Below are 20,187 nucleotides of genomic sequence, written 5' to 3' on the forward strand. Positions count from 1 at the left end.
CATTGGTCATCTTCTCTGTCAATCCGCTCCGGTTAGCCAATCCCCGCGCACGGCTCTGCCCGCGCCGCGCCGATTGGCCGCGCCCCGCGGCGGGCCCCGCCTCCCGCGGCGCAGCGGGGGCGGCCTGGCGGCGGCGGACGCGGCCGGGACGGACGCGCAGCGGAGCCGGTGAGAGCGGGGCTGGCCCGGGGAGGGACCGGGGAGAGCGGGCCGGGGAGAGCGGGGCTGGCCCGGGGAGGGACCGGGGAGAGCGGGCCGGGGAGAGCGGGGCTGGCCCGGGGAGGGGCCGGGGAGAGCGGGCCGGGGAGAGCGGGGCCGGTGAGAGCGGGGCTGGCCCGGGGAGGGACCGGGGAGAGCGGGCCGGGGAGAGCGGCACCGGCCCGGGGAGGGGCCGGGGAGAGCGGGCCGGGGAGAGCGGGGCCGGTGAGAGCGGGGCTGGCCCGGGGAGGGACCGGGGAGAGCGGGCCGGGGAGAGCGGCACCGGCCCGGGCCGCACCGGTGAGAGCGGGGCTGGACCGGAGAGTGCAGGACCGGAGGGAGCGGGGCCGGCCCGGGCGGCACCGGCACTGACCCGGCCCGGGCGGCCGCTCCCGTTGTGGCGGCGGAGGTTGCCGTGGCCGTGCCCTTGCCGCGGCCTCCCGCCGCTCGCCCGCGGCCGGCCGGGCCCGCGGGGCCGCCCCGGTGCGCTCGGGACAGCGGCCGTGACCGGGCCGGGCCGCGGGGGAGCGGCGCCGGCCTTGGCCGTGCTCGCCCGGGGCTCCGGGAGAGCTCCGGGAGAGCTCCGGGAGAGCTCCGGGAGGGCTCCGGGAGAGCTCCGGGAGGGCTCCGGGAGAGCTCCGGGAGAGCTCCGGGAGGGCTCCGGGAGGGCTCCGGGAGGGCTCCGGGAGAGCTGCGCTGCTGCTGCGCCGCTTTCCCGGCTCCCGGCTCCTCTCCCGGTTCCTCTCCCTGCTCCCGGTTCCTCTCCCTGCTCCCGGTTCCTCTCCCTGCTCCCGGCTCCTCTCCCGGCTCCCGGGCTGTGCTCCCCGCTCCCGGTTCCTTTCCCCGCTTTCCTCCCGGCTCCTTTTCCCGACTCCCGGGCCCTGCTCCCTTCTCCCGGCTCCTTTTCCCCGCTCCTTTTTCCTTTCTCCCTTTCCCTGCCCCGTTTCCCCGCTCCCTTTTCCCTCCCCTTTTCCCTGTTCCTTTTTCCTTTCCCCGTTTCCCTGTTCCCTTTTCCCCTCTCCCTTTTCCCTGCCCCTTTTCCCGGCCTTTTCCAGCCCCTCCTTTCCTCCCCGCTCCCTTTTCCCTCCCCTTTTCCCCTTTTCCCTGCCCCTTTTCCCCTTTTCCCTGCCCCTTTTCCCTCCCCTTTTCCCCTTTTCCCTGCCCCTTTTCCCCTTTTCCCTGCCCCTTTTCCCTCCCCTTTTCCCCGTTTCCCTGCCCCGTTTCCCTGCCCCTTTTCCCTGCCCCTTTTCCCTCCCCTTTTCCCTGCCCGGTTTCCCCGTTTCCCTCCCCGTTTCCCCGTTTCCCTGCCCGGTTTCCCCGTTTCCCTGCCCCGTTTCCCCGTTTCCCTCCCCTTTTCCCCGTTCCTTTTTCCCTCCCCGTTTCCCTGCCCGGTTTCCCCATTTCCCTGCCCGGTTTCCCCGTTTCCCTCCCCTTTTCCCCGTTCCTTTTTCCCTCCCCGTTTCCCTGCCCCGTTTCCCCGTTTCCCTGCCCGGTTTCCCCATTTCCCCGTTTCCCCGTTTCCCTCCCCGTTTCCCCGTTTCCCTGCCCCGTTTCCCCGTTTCCCTGCCCCGTTTCCCCGTTTCCCTGCCCCGTTTCCCCGTTTCCCTGCCCCTTTTCCCCGTTTCCCTCCCCGTTTCCCCGTTTCCCTCCCCGTTTCCCCGTTTCCCTCCCCTTTTCCCCGTTTCCCTGCCCGGTTTCCCGTTTCCCTCCCCGTTTCCCCGTTTCCCCATTTCCCTGCCCGGTTTCCCCATTTCCCTCCCCTTTTCCCCGTTTCCCTCCCCTTTTCCCCGTTTCCCTGCCCCGTTTCCCCGTTTCCCTCCCCGTTTCCCCGTTTCCCTCCCCGTTTCCCTGCCCGGTTTCCCCGTTTCCCTGCCCGGTTTCCCCGTTTCCCTGCCCGGTTTCCCCGTTTCCCTCCCCGTTTCCCCGTTTCCCCGTTTCCCTGCCCGGTTTCCCGTTTCCCCGTTTCCCCGTTTCCCTCCCCGTTTCCCCGTTTCCCCATTTCCCTGCCCGGTTTCCCCGTTTCCCCGTTTCCCTGCCCGGTTTCCCCGTTTCCCCGTTTCCCCGTTTCCCGTTTCCCTGCCCGGTTTCCCCGTTTCCCCGTTTCCCCGTTTCCCTGCCCGGTTTCCCCGTTTCCCCGTTTCCCTGCCCGGTTTCCCCGTTTCCCCGTTTCCCTGCCCGGTTTCCCCGTTTCCCCGTTTCCCTGCCCGGTTTCCCCGTTTCCCCGTTTCCCCGTTTCCCCGTTTCCCCGTTTCCCCGTTTCCCCGTTTCCCTGCCCGGTTTCCCGGCCTGTCCCGCTCTGTGCCCTGCCACCATCCCAGAGTGTCCCCGAGTCCCTTTTCCTGCCCTGCCACCTTCCCTGTGTCTCTCTGTGCCTCGTTTTATTCTTTTATTTATTCCTTTATTTAAATCAAATTATTTATTTATTTATATAGAAATTCCTTTATTTATTCCTTTATTTATTCCTTTATTTGTGTCAATTTATTTATTTATTCCTTTATTTATATAGAAATATTTATTCCTTTTTTTATTCCTTTCTATTTATTTATTCCTTTATTTATATAGAAATATTAATTCCTTCACTTATTCCTTCACTTACTTATTCCTTCACTTATTCCTTTATTTATGTCAAATTATTTATTTTTTTTTCCTTTATTTATATAGAAATATAAATTCCTTCCTTCATTCCTTTCTATTTATTTATTCCTTTATTTATATAGAAATATTAATTCCTTCACTTATTAATTCCTTCACTTATTCCTTCACTTATTCCTTTATTTATTCCTTCACTTATTCCTTTATTTATATAGAAATCTTTATTCCTTTCTTTATTCCTTCACTTACTTATTCCTTCACTTATTCCATTCTTTATTCCTTTCTTTATGTCAAATTATTGATTTATTTATTCCTTTATTTATATAGAAATCTTTATTCCTTCACTTATTCCTTCACTTATTCCTTTTATTTACATAGAAATCTTTATTCCTTCCCTTTTTCCTTCCCTTTTTCCTTCCTTTAGTGGAATTCTTTTTTCCCTCCGACTCCCGGGGATTTTTGGGGTCCCAGGCTCTGGGGGGGTCGGGTGTCAAAATCCTCTGCCGAGGGAACTGCAAGAATCCCAATTTGGATTTAATTTCATTTTAAATGTAATTTAATTACATTTTAGCGCCGCTGCTTGGGCTCCAGGTGCTTTTGGTGTGTCAGAATTTAGGAGGCTGCAGAAAAAAAAATCCTCAAAAGTCAGGGGTCAATTTGAGATATTTTGCTGCTACTTGGAGGAAGATTTATTCTGATTTTTTTCACTTCAATACTAATAAATTTTTTTTTTCCCCAGAAAGTAACAAAATTTTTTAACTTCCCAGAAAAAAAAATTAAATTAAGAAATGTCCAGAAAAATCCACAATTTAAATTAAAAAAAATTTCAAGAAAAAAAAATTAATTTAAAAATTTTCCAGAAAATAATCAAATTAAAACTTAATGTTTTTCCAGAAAACAATCCGATTGAAATTCAATTTTTTTCCTAGAAAATAATCAAATTTAAATTTAATTTTCCCCAGATCATAATCAAATTGAAACTTACATTTTTTCCTAGAAAAAATTAAATTGAAATTTAGAATTTTTCCAGGAAATGTATTCGTTTCTTTACTATTTAAAAGAAAAAGCAGAATTGAGTTTTTTTTTCTTGGCAGAACAAACTTTTTGTGGCTCCCTGCCCAGGGGCTGCGTCCCCTGAGATAAAACTGCCTGCAGGGAAGGGCCGGGCCTGCAGGGCAGAGATCAGCTCTGAATAATCCCAATTAATAATGAAAATAATGGGAATAAATAATCACAATAACGGGAAAAATGGGAATAACCCGAATTAATAACCACGACAAGGGAAAAAATGGGAATAATCTGAATTAATGATCACAACAATGGAAAAAATGGGAATAATCTGAATTAATAATCAGAATAATGGGAATAAAAAATCACAATAATCTGAATTAATAACCACTATAATCTGAATTAACCACAATAACAGGAATAATGGGAATAATCTGAATAAATGATCACAATAATGGGAATTGATACTCACAATAGTGGGAATAATCACAATAATCTGAATTAATAATCACAATGATATGGATTAATAATGAATTCATTATTAATATTAATGCTTATTGATTTAATTATTAATATTAATATTATCTTTTACACATTTAAATATTCTTGTTAATATTTTTATTCTATTTTAAGTTCCTGATTTAATTATTAATTTAATTATTCCCTCCCCAAACCCTCAGCACAATAAAAATAACCCAGGAGCGGGTGAGGAAAAAAGCACATTTAATCGCCAGTTTGGTTGGGTTTTTTGGGGTTTTTTGGGGTTTTTTGGGGTTTTTTTGGGTTCCTTTTGTTTTGCTGGGTCCTGAACGAGCCAGGCTGAGGCAGGTGCCAAATCAGTTTGGGTTTTCACAGCCAGGCACCACAAACTGACACCAAAACTCTGAATTTGGGCCGAATTTTGAGACAGTTGTTGGGTTTTGTGGCTCCATTGTGAATTATTATATAATGGAATATAATGGAATATAATGTTATGTTATATTATAGTATATTATATTGCATATATTATATTATATTACATATATTATATTATATTACATATATTATATTATATTACATTACATTATATTACATTATACTGCATTATATTACATTATATTATATATAATTACACTATATAATTATGTATGTTATAATTATCATATATTATTGTATTATATTATTATATTTTATTCTATTACATTATATTATATTCCATTACATTACATTATATTACGTTCTATTCTATTCTATATTATATTATTATATTATATCATATTATATTATATTATATATTATTAATAGATAATTACACTATATAATTATATTTTATTATTTATAAATATAGATGTATATTCCTTTTTAAATCTATGTATTTGTATCTCTATTTATAAATATAGATATATTCCAATTTAAATAGATCTATATTTATAAATAGAGATATAAATACATAGATTTAAATAGGAATATATACCTATATTTATAAATAAATACATAGATTTAAATAGGAATATATCTATATATTTATAAATAGAGATATAAATACATAGATTTAAATAGGAAAGGAATGTGTGTGAACAGGAAAAAAAAGGGAATATTGTGGATAAATTGCCTCATCCTCATGCAAATATATAGAATTATATAGATGTAAATAGGAATATATCTATATATTTATAAATAGAGATATAAATACATAGATTTAAATAGGAAAGGAATGTGTGTGAACAGGAAAAAAAGGGAATATTGTGGATAAATCACCCCATCCTCATGCAAAAATCAATCCATTTGGCAATTTTCCTGCCGGGCCTCTCCTTCCAATTGTTCTGCTTGGGCAGAAAGTTGCTCTGTGCCTTGCTGAGCCCTTTAGCACAATTTCTATTTTTGCTGGGCAGGGAGGGATATTTTTGGCAGGGATAAATCTGATATTGTGCCCTACATTCCTTTGCTGCAGGCAGGGCCGGGGGAATGTCTCCACCTGTGCTTTCCTCCCCAAAAAAAGGGAATTTTCCTGCTCCTTTTTGGGAGATCAGGAGGGGCGAGAAGGGCAGGGGGCACCTGCAGGCGTGAGGAATAATCAGAATTAATTAGAAATAATTAAGGCTGTGCTGCTCAAGGGGGACTGGGGGGGGATCTCTGCTCCTGGCGGGGTTTTTGTGGGATGTGAGGGAATTTTTCCTGGTGTTCCATCCCACCAAAAACTGCATTTATCCCTCCTGAGCTCCCCAAACACCCTCGGAATTGGGAATCCCTGGATTTGGCTCTGCCCGAATTTTGGGGCCTGGAGGGGGACGACAAAACGGGTGGGGGGAGGAAATTTGGCAATTCCCAAGCACCCGGTGAGACAGAGGAAAAATTTATTTCAATTCAGGTAAAAGGTGGTACTTTAAGCTTACTAAATATGCTGTTTAGTCTAGTTAATATACAGCCTTAGTGAAACTATCCTAGCTAAAAAAAAAAAAAAAAAAAAAGGCAAATTTAGCAAATTTTCACACTGAAAGATAAGAAATGAGAAAAACTCCTCAAACCTTGAAACAGGACAGAGTGACCCAGGAGTTCTTTCTGACAAAAAACTGAGTACGAGTGTAACTAGCTGTAAGTACAATGTGAAATCAGCAAAATAAAAATATGCATTAACTTATTATGAAATTCTGTGCATTTAGAAATTAGTAAAGGTAATTAAAGAATATCGAGGGTTCTCAGAGGGGAGCATGTCCATGAAAGGGCAATAAATCCCTAAATAAACATTCCCGTTCCCTACAATTTATTCAAATTGTAAAGTTTTAATTTTTCATCCGTGTTTCGCTGGAGAGGCGGGAAAAGGGAAAGGTGGAGCTGGGAAAATTGGGGAGGAATTCTGTGTGGGCTGGGCTGAGATGATCCAAAAATCCTCCCAAACCCCAAAACTTCCTTAATTTTGGGGTGGTTAAAGAGCTGCGGGGGTGTTGAATTAATTCCTGAGAGTTAAAAAACAGCTCAGCACGTCTGAAAGGTGCCGAGGAGCACAAAGCACCTGGAATTGTCCAAAAAAAATGAGGAAAAAAGAGGCTGGAAATGGTTTTTTAGCTCCAAGTAAGCAAAATGTCATGCAGGCATCAGAGGGAGGGAAGAGCCAGGGGCAAAAAGTTCCTGAATTCAGGAATTTTCATATCCTGATAAAACATTCCCTGGAGGGTTTCACCTTGCAGAGCGGGGCTGTTGGAGCAGATTCGTGGCTCAGAAAAGTGATTTTTGTCCTCCAGGGCCACCTCAGGCTTTTCACAGCAGCAATCCCAGCCCTGGATACTCCAGGCTGAAAAAGCTGCGGGGCGAAAGGCAGAGACGTCAGAAAATCAGAGCTAAAAAAGCCAATTATTCCCTTAAAACAGAATTATTCCTTCATCCACGCCCCGCAGCCAAGGTCAGGCCGGCCTTTTCTCTTGGATCTTGGGTTTGGGACATCTCAGAGCAGGAAAATCCTGTGCAAATCCCAAAATTCTGGGGGGAGAAGGAGTGCTGGGAGGCAAATCCCTCTGTGGCACGTGTGAGGCACTGGATCCCTCTCTTCCCAAAAATAAATAACCTCTCCTTGCTCCTGGCCAGCCCGGGGACGCCTTCCTGGGGCTATTTTTTATCCCTTTGCCAGAGGGTTTTAAATTTCCACCTTCCTTCTCCAGTGTCACCAAAATGATCCCTGGAAAGGGAGGATCTGCCCCTTTTCCCTGAAATTATGGATATTTTGGTGTTTCTGCCCCTTTTCCCTGGGAATTAATGGATATTTTGGTGTTTCTATTCCTTTTCCCTGTGAATTATGGATATTTTGGTGTTTCTGCCCCATTTCCCTGGGAATTATTGGATATCTTGATGTTTCTGCTCCTTTTCCTGGGAATTAATGGATATTTTGGTGTTTCTGCCCCATTTCTCTGGGAATTAATAGATATTTTGGTGTTTCTTTTCTTTTTCCCTGAAATAATGGATATTTTGGTGTTTCTGCCCCTTTTCCCTGGGAATTATGGATATTTTGGTTTTTCTGCCCCATTTCTCTGGGAATTAATGGATATTTTGGTGTTTTATGGCAGCTGAGTTCTTCGAGGGGCGAGAAGGGCGGGTATGAATGGCACAGTTTTTACCTGGCACCCCCTAAAAATCCATTTATACCTTAAAGGAAGGGAATGGCACCAGGATCCTGGAAATTCCTTTTTTCTGGGAACTGGGAGAGGGTTTTCCCACTGAAAATGGCCCTGGGGGCGGGTCACTGCCCATCCCCGTGCTGTATCACCGGGTTGTTTCTCACTTTTGACCTTTTCCCTTTGGATTTTGGGTTGCCTTTAGGAGCTGGAGCTCTGCTGGCCCCGTGGAAGCGTGACTGGAATGGGTAATGGTGTGAGAGGAGCTCCAGTGGAATTGCAGAGGGATGTGGAGCCCGTCCCAGCCCGGATTCCTGCAGAGGTGAGAGCCGGGGCTGGGCGGGCAGAGCAGCTCCGGGCGCAGGGCTGAGATCCAGCTGCACTTCTGCAGCCAGCCCTGCAAGCACCTGCAGCTGCTGCAGGGTGAGCAGAGTGGGGGAAAAGCTGGGAAAATTGGGATTGTGCAGCCTGGAAGAGCTCCAGGGACATCTCACTGTCACCTTCCAGTGCCTGCAGGAGCCACCGTGGAGAGACTCTGGATAAAGGATGGAGGGACAGGACACAGGGAGTGGCTCCCACTGCCAGAGGGTGGGATTGGATACTGGGATGGAATAGGGAATGGGATGGAACCCCTGGAAGTGCCCAAGGTTGGAGAAGGGAAGCTCCAGAGAAACCCTGGAGCTGCTCCCAGAGCCTGGAAGGGCTCCAGGGGAGAGATTTGGGGTGAGGGATGGAGGGACAGGACACAGGGGATGGCTTCAGACTGGAAAAGGGGAATTTGTGTGAGGTATTGGGAGGGAATTCCTGGCTGGGATGGAATTCCCAGAGCAGCTGTGGCTGCCCCTGGATCCCTGGAAGTGCCCAAGGTTGGAGAAGGGAAGCTCCAGAAAAACCCTGGAGCTGCTCCCAGAGCCTGGAAGGGCTCCAGGGGAGAGATTTGGGATGAGGGATGGAGGGACAGGACACAGGGGATGGCTCCCACTGCCAGAGGGTGGGAGGGGTGGGATTTTGGGATGGAATTCCTGCCTGGGAGGGTGGGGAGGGAATGGGATGGAATCCCTGGAAGTGCCCAAGGTTGGAGAAGGGAAGCTCCAGAGAAACCCTGGAGCTGCTCCCAGAGCCCGGAAGGGCTCCAGGGGAGAGATTTGGGATGAGGGATGGAGGGAATGGCTTCAGACTGGAAAAGGGGAATTTGTGTGAGGTATTGGGAGGGAATTCCTGGCTGGGATGGAATTCCCAGAGCAGCTGTGGCTGCCCCTGGATCCCTGGGATCCCAGCAGAAGGGAGGTGGCTGCAGCCTCGCTGTGCTTTAGCCCAAACCCGGGGCTGAAGTTCACCTTTGCTTGGCTGGGGAGGGGGAATTGAGCTGATCCAGGGGTTTTGGGGCATAAACATTAACTTTGGGATTGGGAAACACAAGGAAAATGTGAACTCCTCTCATCCACAGAGTGTCAAAAGTTCACACATCAAGCCTGGGCTTGTCCTCGCTCCACAACTTCTACGGGGTTGGATTTTATGGCTTTTTTTTTTTTTTTTTTTTTTCTCCTCTCTGTGGGAGAAAAATGCTGATTTTATAAATATGAGCTGCAGCAGGAATTCCAGCAGCAGAATCCCTCTCATTCCACCCATCAGAGGGGGAAAACTGCCTGGATTTATCCTCAGGAGCTTGGGAATGATGTGGGAATAGGGCTTGGGTGCTTCTCTTCCAGAAACTTCCCTTCTGCCCATGCCTAAAACTCTTGGGGAGGGAGAAGAAAGAGAAATATCAGGGAGAAAACAGCACATGCAGGAGGAATGCTTGGAATTCTGCCTCACGGCCCAGGCAGCAATTCGCTGTGCTGCAAACTCAGTGAAACATTCTGACCCAAATCCTGACCCTGGGGTGAACACTGCAGAAAAGGTGAAATGGTGTTCCTTGTGGGATTGATTTTTTTATTATTATTTTCTCACTATCCAATGCTTTTTTTTTCTCCCCCAGGAGAACCAGGAGAAGGAGAAAGTGCTGAACTCCCTGATGTCCGGGGCTCTGGCTGGGGCTGTGGCTAAAACTGCAGTGGCTCCTCTGGACAGGACAAAAATCATGTTCCAAGGTGAACTTTTTTTCCCCAAATTGTTTTTAACTTTGAGCCCTCTGTGCTCATCCAGCTCCTTTTCCTGGAGATGTGGAGACTCCGGGAAGGGGGAGCTGGGCTGGGGGAGTTCCCTGCTGAAGGCTGGCTGCCCAAATTGTGTCTGCTCTCTCCAAAATGCGAGGCAGCAGGCGCTGGAGCTGCTGCCCGCCTGGATTTGTGTGCTCTGGCACCCCTGAGCTGTCACAGAAAATGACTTTGCTCTGAGTGGAACGGAGAATTTCCGTGTGTTTAGCAGGATTTGGGGATTTTGGGATCTTGTTGCAGTGCAATTCCTCCAATTATCCCAGAGGGAACAGCACAGCCTTTTAATTCAGTCTACATTTGGGAAAGCCAAGAATTTTAAGCCTGGTGACGTCCCAGATTAACCGAGCTGGGCTCAGCCTAATCCCTGGCTGACATTTAATTTAGAATTGATTTTTCCTCACATGATTTTCATTCTGGGCAGAGCAAGGAGCTCTGGAATCGCTGGGATGTGGGTCAGGGAGGCTGGGATTGCCCCCGGGACCCGGATTTTTGGCTTTTCCCACCAAAACCACACAGCCAGGTTCATTTTAGGGTGGAAACATCAGGAGCAGGGGTGGGAGGGAAGCCACAGAGCCGAGCTGGGGCAGCAGCTGACCCAGGGGATCACCTGGAATTTGGGCAGCCACCTTCCTAAAAATCCCTAAAAATTCGGCCCATCCCAGTGGCTGGAAAGGATGGGATTAAAATCTTCCAGTGGGAGCAATTCTTTGGGATCTGAGAGGGGTTTTTTTAGTTTCTTGCTGCCCTAAGGGGTTTTATTCCCTGGCTGTGAGGAAGGAAAACATCTTTGGATCATCCAAGTGATGCCTTGAGTTGGAAGCTGAGGAATGGGGCTTGGGATAGTGGAAAGTGTCCATGGCAGAGGGGTGGGTGAGCTTTCCCAGCCCAACAACTCAATAAATTTCCCACAACTCAATCATTTTATTCTTTTTAATAATGTTTTTTTTTAAAGGAACAAAACCCCCTCGATAACCATCGCCGTTCGTCGAGGTGGGTTTTTATTCCTTAAAAAAAAAAAAAAAAAGAAAAATTCCAAATAAAAGCATTGCATTGCACAGAGGAGCAGCAGAGGGGAAAAATGGATTTGCATGGAATTGTTGGATGCACTCGAGAGGCTCCCAAAGTCTCAGCTGAGCGAGGCAGGAGCTGCTGCAGCCCCTTAATTGGAGCCACGTTTCATTAAACTTTCCAGGCAGGGTTTTCCCTTCCTGTGGCAGAGCTGCCAGACAAATCCTGCTGCCCAAATCCTGCCTGTGCATTCCAGGGATAAAGAGGTGCTGTCACTTCGGATGGATGCAAAGGAAGTGGGGGAAAAAACAAACTATAAAAAAAATCAGGGGGTTGATTTGAGTTCTGCTGGGATGGAGCTGCTCTGAAAAAGAAGTGAGCAGTGCACTTTGCATGGTTTTTCTTTCATTAATTGTTTTTCTTTATTCATTTATTCATTTATTCTGCACAAACTGAATTTTCCTAACAGGCAGCAGGGGGAAAAAATAGACTTTTGTGCTAAATTATGGGAGCGTTTACGAGGCAAATAATCTCTATTTCCTCCTGCATTCATTCTTTTCCTTCTATTTTTATCCCTTTAGCCAAAACACCTGTTTATTTATCCCTTATTTAGGGATTTGTGGATCAAATTTTATTTTTGTCTTGCAAGCCCTAATCTTCTTTTTTTTGTTTGTTTTTATTTTCAGTGTCTTCAAAAAGATTTTCTGCTAAGGTGAGGTGATGTCTGCCTGCTGTTGCCCTGATGTGTTAAATTAATATTTTGTTGGCCTGTATTTCACTTTTTTGGGGGGGATTTATCAGCAGCATTCCATGAAAACATAGCGGGAAAGACTGGGAATGGTGGTTTTAATTACAGGATTAATTAGGACAGTGATTGCTGGGGGGATTCAGACTCCAGGTTGTACCTGTGACGTGACAATAAATGTGACTTCACTCAGGGCTTTGGCTTTTAGGACCTTTTTTAGTGGCTTTGGGACCTTTCCTGGGGTTTGTGGGACCTTTCCTGTTGATTTGGTGACCCTTTTTTGTGTTTATGGGACCTTTCCATGTGATTTTGGGACCTTTCCATGTGATTTTGGGACCTTTCCTTGTGATTTTGGGACCTTTCCATGTGATTTTGACCATTTCTAGTGCTCACTCCTTTCCCCCAGCCACACAGGAGTTGTTGCAGCATTTACAGGGAATTAAATCTGGGATCCGAGTGCTTTTTCCCTGTGCATTCCAGCTTTTCCATGCGTGGTGTGTGTGATCCAGACCCTCCTGCCTGGCCCCCAGGAGTTGAATTTGGTTTTGGGAAGGGGTTTTGTGCAAATTTTGCCTTCCCTGAGAGGGCAAATCAGGCTGGGATGTAAAAATCCTTCTTTGCTCTTGAGTGGAGCTTCCCTCTCTCCTCGCTGGATTCCAGAATTAGGCTGGGATGTGGGCATGGAAATGCTCTGTAAAACAAGCAAACTGTGCAATTCTGATATTTTTCTTTAATTAATTTCCATTGATTTATCAATTTATTTCACACAAACTGCATTTTAGAGCATGTGGGTGTGCCGGGGAGGCCACAACAGCTCAGTGGGACGGGTTGAGATGTGAGGTCAGCTCTGGATTCTGGAATTAGGCTGGGATGTGGGGATGGAAATGCTGTGAAAAACAAGTGTAGTTATGATATTTTTCTTTAATTAATTTCCATTTATCCATTTATTCCACACAAACTGCCTTTTGGAGCACAAGGGTATGCTGGGGAGGCCACAACAGCTCAGTGGGACGGGTTGAGATGTGAGGTCAGCTCTGGATTCTGGAATTAGGCTGGGATGTGGGGATGGAAATGCTGTGAAAAACAAGTGTAGTTATGATATTTTTCTTTCATTAATTTCCATTTATGCATTTATTCCACACAACCTGCCTTTTGGAGCACATGGATGTGCCGGGGACGCTCCGGGCGGCCATGGCAGCGCTGTGGGACGGGGTTGGAGGGTTCAGCCTTGAGGCAGCTCCTGCCCCCCGTTCCTGCTCTCCCTGACCCCAGTTTATCCCCGCAGGAAGCCTACAGGCTGATCTACCACACCTACCTCAACGAGGGCTTCTGGAGCCTCTGGAGAGGCAACTCTGCCACCATGGTGCGGGTGATCCCCTACGCCGCCATCCAGTTCTGCGCCCACGAGGAGTACAAGCAGATCCTGGGCAACTACTACGGATTCCAGGGAAAGTAAGAGGCAGCAGGGCTGGGGATCCTCTGCTGGGATCCTTGGATCCTGAGCGGGGAGCTCCGAGGGGGAGGCTGTGAGGGGAAACTCCAAGATGGAGCTTCTCCCTCAGAGCTTCCAAGATGGAAGCTCTGAGGGGAGAGTTCTGAGGTGGAGGTTCCAAGGGGGAAGCTGTAATGGGGGAAGCTCCAAGGTGGAAGCTTGGAGGAGAAAGCGCTGAGGGGAGAGATCTGAGGTGGAGGTTTCAAGGTGGAAGCTCTGAGAGAGAAGCTCCAAGATGGAAGCCCTGAGGGGGAAACTCCAAGATGGAAGCTCTGAGAGAGAAGCTCCAAGATGGAAGCTCTGAGGGGAGAGTTCTGAGGTGGAAGCTCTGAGGGGAGAGATCTGAGGTGGAGGTTTCAAGGTGGAAGCTCTGAGGGAGAAGCTCCAAGATGGAAGCCCTGAGGGGGAAACTCCAAGATGGAAGCTCTGAGAGAGAAGCTCCAAGGTGGAAGCTCTGAGGGGAGAGTTCTGAGGTGGAGGTTCCAAGGGGGAAGCTCTGAGAGGGAAACTCCAAGATGGAAGCTCTGAGGGAGAAGCTCCAAGGTGGAAGCTCTGAGGGGAGAGTTCTGAGGTGGAGGTTCCAAGGTGGAAGCTGTGATGGGAAGCTCCAAGGTGGAAACTGTGAGGGGGAAACTCCAAGATGGAAGCTCTGAGGGAGAAGCTCCAAGGTGGAAGCTCTGAGGGGAGAGTTCTGAGGTGGAGGTTCCAAGGGGGAAGCTGTGATGGGAAGCTCCAAGGTGGAAACTGTGAGGGGGAAGCTCCAAAGTGGAAACTTGGAGGGAAAAGCTCTGAGGTGGAGGTTTCAAGGTGGAAGCTGTGAGGGAAAGTTCCAAGATGGAAGCTCTGAGGGGGAAGGCTCTGAGGGGAAAACTCCGAGGTGGAATTTCTGAGGTGGAAGCTGCGAGGGGAAGCTCCAAGGTGGACATTAACCAGGGGGAGGCTGTGAGGGGAAGTTCTGAGAGGAAACTCTGAGGAAGAAGCTCTGAAGGGGACCTGTGAGGGGGAGGAAACTGTGAGGGGGAAGCTCCAAGATGGAAGCTCCAAGGGAGAAGCCATGAGGGGGATGTTCCAAGATGGAAGCTCCAAGGGAGAAGCTCGAGGGGGATGCTCCAAGGTGGAGCCTTTGAGGAGGAAGCTCTGAGGCACAGGAAGCTGCGAGGGGATGCTCCAGCTCCTCTCCTTCCCATGGATTTTCCCTGTGGGGTGGCTGGGAGCGCCCAGCAGGCAGAGCAGTGCCGTTCCCAGCAGCCAGGTGGGATTTGCAGCTGCAGGTGACTTCTGGTCTCTTCTCTCACCCCATTCCAGGGCACTGACACCTTTCCCTCGCTTCATTGCTGGCTCCCTGGCTGGCACCACAGCTGCCATGGTCACCTACCCGCTGGACATGGTCCGTGCCCGCATGGCTGTCACGCCCAAGGAGATGTAAGTGCCTCATGCACAACTTTTTGGGTTTTTTACAAGGTGATGTGGCTTTATTGCCATTTTTTGGGGTCATTTCTTGCTGGGAGCCTTTGGTGGGATTAAGCTCCGGGGTCTGAGCAGCAATTCAACGTCCAGAGGTGTGGATGTGGGAGGAGATGGATACTGGGAGACCAGCTGGATCCAGGGAGACCCAAGAGACAGCACAGCAGGGCTGTGGGAGAGCTGAAACCCTCTCCGAGCTGCCCGACGAGCTCAGAGCCAAATTAATTACCAATTAATGCATCAGGGCGCCCTGCTGGGAGCAGCCCAGGCGCTGACCAGCGCAGGTCTGCTCTCCCCGTGTCCCCACGCCAGGTACAGCAGCATTGTGCACGTCTTCATCCGGATATCCCGGGAGGAGGGGCTGAAAACCTTGTACAGGGGCTTCACGCCCACCATCCTGGGCGTCATCCCCTACGCCGGCCTCAGCTTCTTCACCTACGAGACGCTGAAGAAAGTGCACGCAGGTAAATGGGGGAAATGCTGGAGGCTGCTGGAATCTGGCCTTGGGGTCTCTGCAGCTCTGGGGTGTGAGCAAGGAAAGCTGCAGGAAGGCTCTGCCTGGTCTGTGGAGGGAAAAAGTGGAATTTCCAGGTGGAGAAGGACTTGGTTGTGCATAAGTTGGGAATAAAGCCTGGGGAGTTGTAGCTGTGACATGTCAGTAAATGTGATATAACTCGGGGTTTTGTTTCATGGGACCTTTTCTAGTGATTTGGGGACCTTTTCTAATGATTTTGCTTGGGAGCTCAACCTGGGCAGCAAAAGCTAAGGAACAAAACCTTGGGAGCTCAACCTGGGGAAAAAAAAGCTTGGGAGCAAAACTTGGGGAACAAAACTTGGGAGCTCAGCCTGGGGAACAAAACCTTGGGAGCAAAACTTGGGAAAAACAAAACCTGGGGAGCAAAACCTGGTGAGTGAAACTTGTGAAGCAAAACTTGAGGAACAAAACCTCAAGAGAACAACCTGGGGTACAAAATCTTGGGAGCAAAACCTGGGGAGTGAAACTTGGGGAGCAAAATCTTGGGAGCAAAATCTGGGGAGGGAAACTTAGGGGACAAAACTTGGGGAACAAAACCTCAGGAGCAAAACTGGGGGAACAAAACCTGGGGAGTGAAACCTGGGGAGCAAAACCTGGGGAGTGAAACTTGGGGGGCAAAACTTGGGGAACAAAACCTCGGGAGCGAAACTTGGCGAACAAAACCTGGGGAGTGAAACTTGGGGGGCAAAACCTTGGGAGCAAAACCTGTGGAGCGAAACTTGGCGAACAAAACCTTGGGAGCGGAACCTGAGTGAAACTTGGGGAGTGAAACTTGGGGAACAAAACCTTGGGAGCAAAACCTGGGGAGTGAAACTTGGGGGGCAAAACTTGGGTAACAAAACCTTGGGAGAGAAACTTGGGGAACAAAATCTTGGGAGCAAAACCTGGGGAGTGAAACTTGGGGAACAAAACCTCGGGAGCGAAACTTGGGGAACAAAACCTTGGGAGCGAAACTTGGGGAACAAAACCTTGGGAGCGAAACTTGGGGAACAAAACCTTGGGAGCGAAACTTGGGGAACAAAACCTTGGGAGCAAAACCTGGGGAGTGAAACTTGGGGGGCAAAACTTGGGGAACAAAACCTCGGGAACAAAACCTGGGGAACAAAACCTGGGGAGTGAAACCTGGGGAACAAAACCTGGGGAGCAAAATCTGGGGAACAAAACCTGGGGAGCAAACCCTGGGGAGCAAACAGTGGGTAGCAAACCGCAGGGAGAACAAGGTGGGGAAAAACAAACCCCGCGTAAGGACGAGCCCCCGGGCCGGCAGCCCTGAGCGGGTGCCCAGGACTGCCCCGCGCCCCTCCGTGTCCCCCCAGAGCACAGCGGCAGGGCGCAGCCCTCGCCCCCGGAGCGGCTGCTGTTCGGGGCGTGCGCCGGCCTCATCGGCCAGTCGGCCTCGTACCCGCTGGACGTGGTGCGGCGCCGCATGCAGACGGCCGGCGTGCTGGGCCACAGCTACAGCTCCATCCTGCTCACCATGCAGGACATCGTGCGCGAGGAGGGGCTGGTGCGAGGCCTCTACAAAGGGCTCAGCATGAACTGGGTGAAGGGCCCCATCGCCGTGGGCATCAGCTTCACCACCTTCGACCTGACGCAGATCCTGCTGCGCAAGCTGCAGCGCGGCCCCGGCCTCCAGAGGTAGTGGCTTCGTGGCCTGCCACGTGTGGAAAGAGCAGTTTGTTCTTCCCCGGCCTCCCACGTGCTCCTGCAGCTGGGAACTCGCCCGTTTGTTGGGGTTTTCTTTGGTTTTTCCTGTTGTTCCCGGGTATATTTTTTCCCCCTTTTTAATTTGGAAGCCTAAGTGAAAAATTCCCGATCCTGCAGAGCTGAGTCCTCCTCCAAAGCAGCTGCCTCAGCCTTCCCATGGACTGTGGAGCCTCCCACCCCACCTGTGCTGCTCCTGGCTCCTCAGCTGGCTCTCCGTGGGCAGAAGGAAGCGGTGGATGATGGAAGAGGGGGCTCGGAGCTGTTGGGAATGACCCCCTGGATCTGGGAAGCGGCAGTTCTGTACTCCCTACGTTCTGCCAAGTGCAATATCCCAGTGTGATCCCTCGGGAATTCCAGATTCCTGTGGGCTGTGAAAGCAGGGCAGAGCAGGCCCAGGACGCTACACTTGTTCCGAAAGCTGAATGTTTCCTCTGGCTGGGAATGCTGCCCTTTTTCCACGGATTTTCCTTGGGTTTTTGGGTTGAGCTGCATCCAAGTCCCTCGTTTGTGGTGTCCCTCTGAGATTACCAAAGACTGGAGGACACGGAGGAGGGGAGCTCCGAGCCCTTTCACGAAGGAAATTTCCCTCCGTGCGCTGTCGGCGTGAGCAAGGCCTGCATTCCCAAACTGGATCCGCTCCAGCTGCTTTTGTATTTCCCCTCTGGGCTGCCTGCCCTGCAGAGGCAGCGCTCCCAGGGCTGCCTGCACGGAGGGAGGAGGGTCCATCCTCCAAAACCCCCTTTGCACTCGGTGTCGGCGCTGCTCTGTGCACCGTGTGAGAGCAAACCCCGCTGCACCCCAAAAGAGCCGGGCCAGCTCCTGGCCGTCCTGCTTGTCCCGTTTGGTACCTGCTGTGTAGGTCCTGTCGCCTCTGCTCGTTAACTCATCCCTAAAATTCCCCTTGGAATTCCATCCCTGTGGGCACCGCGGCGTTGGCCCGACAGTGCCAATCGCTTCCAGCTGGGATTCGGGACAATCTCTCGGTGTTCCTCTTTCCAATCGGTTTTCAGGGAAATGGAGGTTGTTTTTTTTCAGTGGATGATCATTCCCTCTGTTAAATTCAGAGGTCAGAGCAGACTTCAGACTCCTCTTGATCAGATGACACAAACCAAGGTGGAAAAATCCCTTTCCAGGGAGTCCATAATGCGAGGGAAAAGAGAAGATTGACCTTCAAGCCTGTCCTTTCCTGGTTGTTCTGTGCTCGAGCTGCTGCGGCTGGATGGGATGAGTGGGAATTGCACAAGGGGGCAGGAGCAGCCTTCTCCTTTCTTTTTTGTCTTTGCACTTCTTCGGAGCACGGAGCTGCTCCTGATGCCAAATATTTCCTTGGGAATCAGGGGGCGTGGGAATGGCGCTGGAGTGGTGGCACACAGAAATTCCCAGCACTGGGGCAGACTGGAACTGGGATTTGGCCTCAGGAATTCTGCCCCCGGGCCCAGCAGGGCGACGCGTTCCCTGATTGACCTGGGAGTTAAAGATCCCTGGGCTTTTGGGAGGTGATGGCCACGAATTCTGGGTCATTTTTTTGGGCTTTCCCCTCGCTCAGCCCCCCCATTTCTTTTCTCCAATGGAGAAGCCAATTATCCTGCTCTTGTCCTGATCCAGAGGGAGGAATTCCCAGCACTGCTCATATCCCCACGTCCTGTCCCTTCCTTGTCCCCTCCCAGCTGGGAAAAGCAGCAATTCCAGCAACCCGGGGGTGCTGACAAGTTGTTCTTTAATTAGCAGCTGCACCTGATTTAAATTCAGAATTTCAGCCAATTTCCCCACAAGTTTTGCAGGCTGGGTGTTCGTCCAGGGGCAGATCCTTGAGTTCAGCCTGTGATGGTTTTGGTGCTTTTGTTTCTCTCAGAGAGTGTTGCTGCTTTGGGTTGGTTTAAAAAGCGCTTTTTTTTTTTTCTTTTTTTTTTTTTTGAATGTAGAAAAGGGGAAACAGAGTGTTCCCTTCCTTTCTCTTCTTCCCTGCATGGATTCAGACACGTTCCAGATTTTTTTCTGAGGTGTGCTGGCCAGGAAGAGCTCTGAGAAAGGAAACAACTCAAAACAGGAGTTTTACCCTTTTTTCCTTTCCTGCAATTCCCTAATTTTTCATTTTATTCCTCTCAAATTTGATTTCCCCCTCCCCTTTCTCACGGATCCTTAAAGCATCACCACCAAATTTGTGCTTTTTGGTTTTCTTTTCCTCTCCCTCCTCCTGCTTGTCCTGCACCTTGAGCCCCGCACTGGCACTTCGAGAAAACCAGGTCCAAAAAAATGCACCCAAAACGTCAAAATTGCAGCTTTTTAGCATTTCTCAAACAGCACAACCACGTTTTCCCCTCACAGCCTGGATGCTCCAGGAATTTCTGGCACCACGGGATGGTTTTGGGGAACTTTCCTGACTCCTTTGGCATCTTCACTTTGTACCTTCCAGGGGCTGATTTCCCCCTTTCTTTTCCCCTTTTCCCTTTCCCCTTTTCCCTTTCCCCTTTTCCCTTTCCCCTTTCCCCTTTCCCCTTTCCCCTTTCCCCTTTCCCCTTTCCCCTTTCCCCTTTTCCCTTTCCCCTTTTCCCTTTCCCCTTTTCCCTTTCCCCTTTTCCCTTTCCCCTTTTTCCTTTTCCCTTTCCCCTTTTCCCTTTCCCCTTTCCCCTTTCCCCTTTCCCCTTTCCCCTTTCCCCTTTCCCCTTTCCCCTTTTCCCTTTTCCCTTTCCCCTTTTTTCTTTCCCCTTTTCCCTTTTCCCTTTTCCCTTTCCCCTTTCCCCTTTCCCCTTTCCCCTTTCCCCTTTCCCCTTTCCCCTTTCCCCTTTCCCCTTTCCCCTTTCCCCTTTTCCTTTTTCCCTTTCCCCTTTCCCCTTTTCCCCTTTTCCCTTTCCCCTTTCCCCTTTCTTTCCCCTTTTTCCTCTTTCCCCCCTTTCCCTCCCTTTTTTTCCATGTTTTCCCCCCAAAATCACCACGAGCTGCAGGGTGCCCCAGCACCGGTCACTGCCCGTGTGTTCTATGCATCTCTTAATTAGCACAAACACTGTTAATTGCCTTTTCCCGTGCCCTCACCATCGATGTGTGTGTGTCGATTTTGACGGCTTTTCTTGGATCTGGATTCTATTTTATTGCAGTGAAGACACTTTGTTATATAATGTTTATATATTTTACGATTTGTGCCAAGAGAGGATGTATATTTAATAAAAAACATGATTAACTTCGGGGCTCTCCCCGGGTTCTCT

At 49.6% G+C, this 20,187-nt stretch overlaps 1 protein-coding gene across 2 annotated transcripts; it reads left to right on the plus strand.

Annotated features, from left to right (window-relative positions):
- Positions 1 to 118: 118 nt before the first annotated feature.
- SLC25A42 (solute carrier family 25 member 42) lies at positions 119 to 19,751 on the plus strand. 2 transcript variants are annotated; one of them, XM_077788871.1, is made up of 8 exons: positions 119 to 168; positions 8,086 to 8,202; positions 9,859 to 9,970; positions 11,731 to 11,756; positions 13,075 to 13,241; positions 14,587 to 14,703; positions 15,058 to 15,209; positions 16,597 to 19,751. In XM_077788871.1, exons 2-8 carry the CDS (start codon positions 8,125 to 8,127, stop codon positions 16,920 to 16,922), a joined length of 978 nt encoding a protein of 325 aa, XP_077644997.1. In that variant the 5' UTR covers positions 119 to 168; positions 8,086 to 8,124; the 3' UTR covers positions 16,923 to 19,751. The 2 variants fall into 2 exon arrangements, with proteins under 2 accessions (XP_077644997.1, XP_077644996.1); XM_077788870.1 differs by lacking the exon at positions 119 to 168 and adding an exon at positions 5,254 to 7,861.
- Positions 19,752 to 20,187: the final 436 nt, after the last annotated feature.

This window comes from Lonchura striata, chromosome 28 (genome assembly GCF_046129695.1).
Source record: "Lonchura striata isolate bLonStr1 chromosome 28, bLonStr1.mat, whole genome shotgun sequence".
Classification (NCBI taxonomy): domain Eukaryota; kingdom Metazoa; phylum Chordata; class Aves; order Passeriformes; family Estrildidae; genus Lonchura; species Lonchura striata.

Coding starts and splice junctions, on each gene's coding strand:
- SLC25A42 (XM_077788870.1), top strand. CDS start 7,826: ATGGCAGCTGAGTTCTTCGAGGGGCGAGAAGGGCGG. Junction 7,862..8,085: donor TCGAGGGGCGAGAAGGGCGG/GTATGAATGGCA, acceptor GGTTGCCTTTAG/GAGCTGGAGCTCTGCTGGCC. Junction 13,242..14,586: donor TACTACGGATTCCAGGGAAA/GTAAGAGGCAGC, acceptor ACCCCATTCCAG/GGCACTGACACCTTTCCCTC.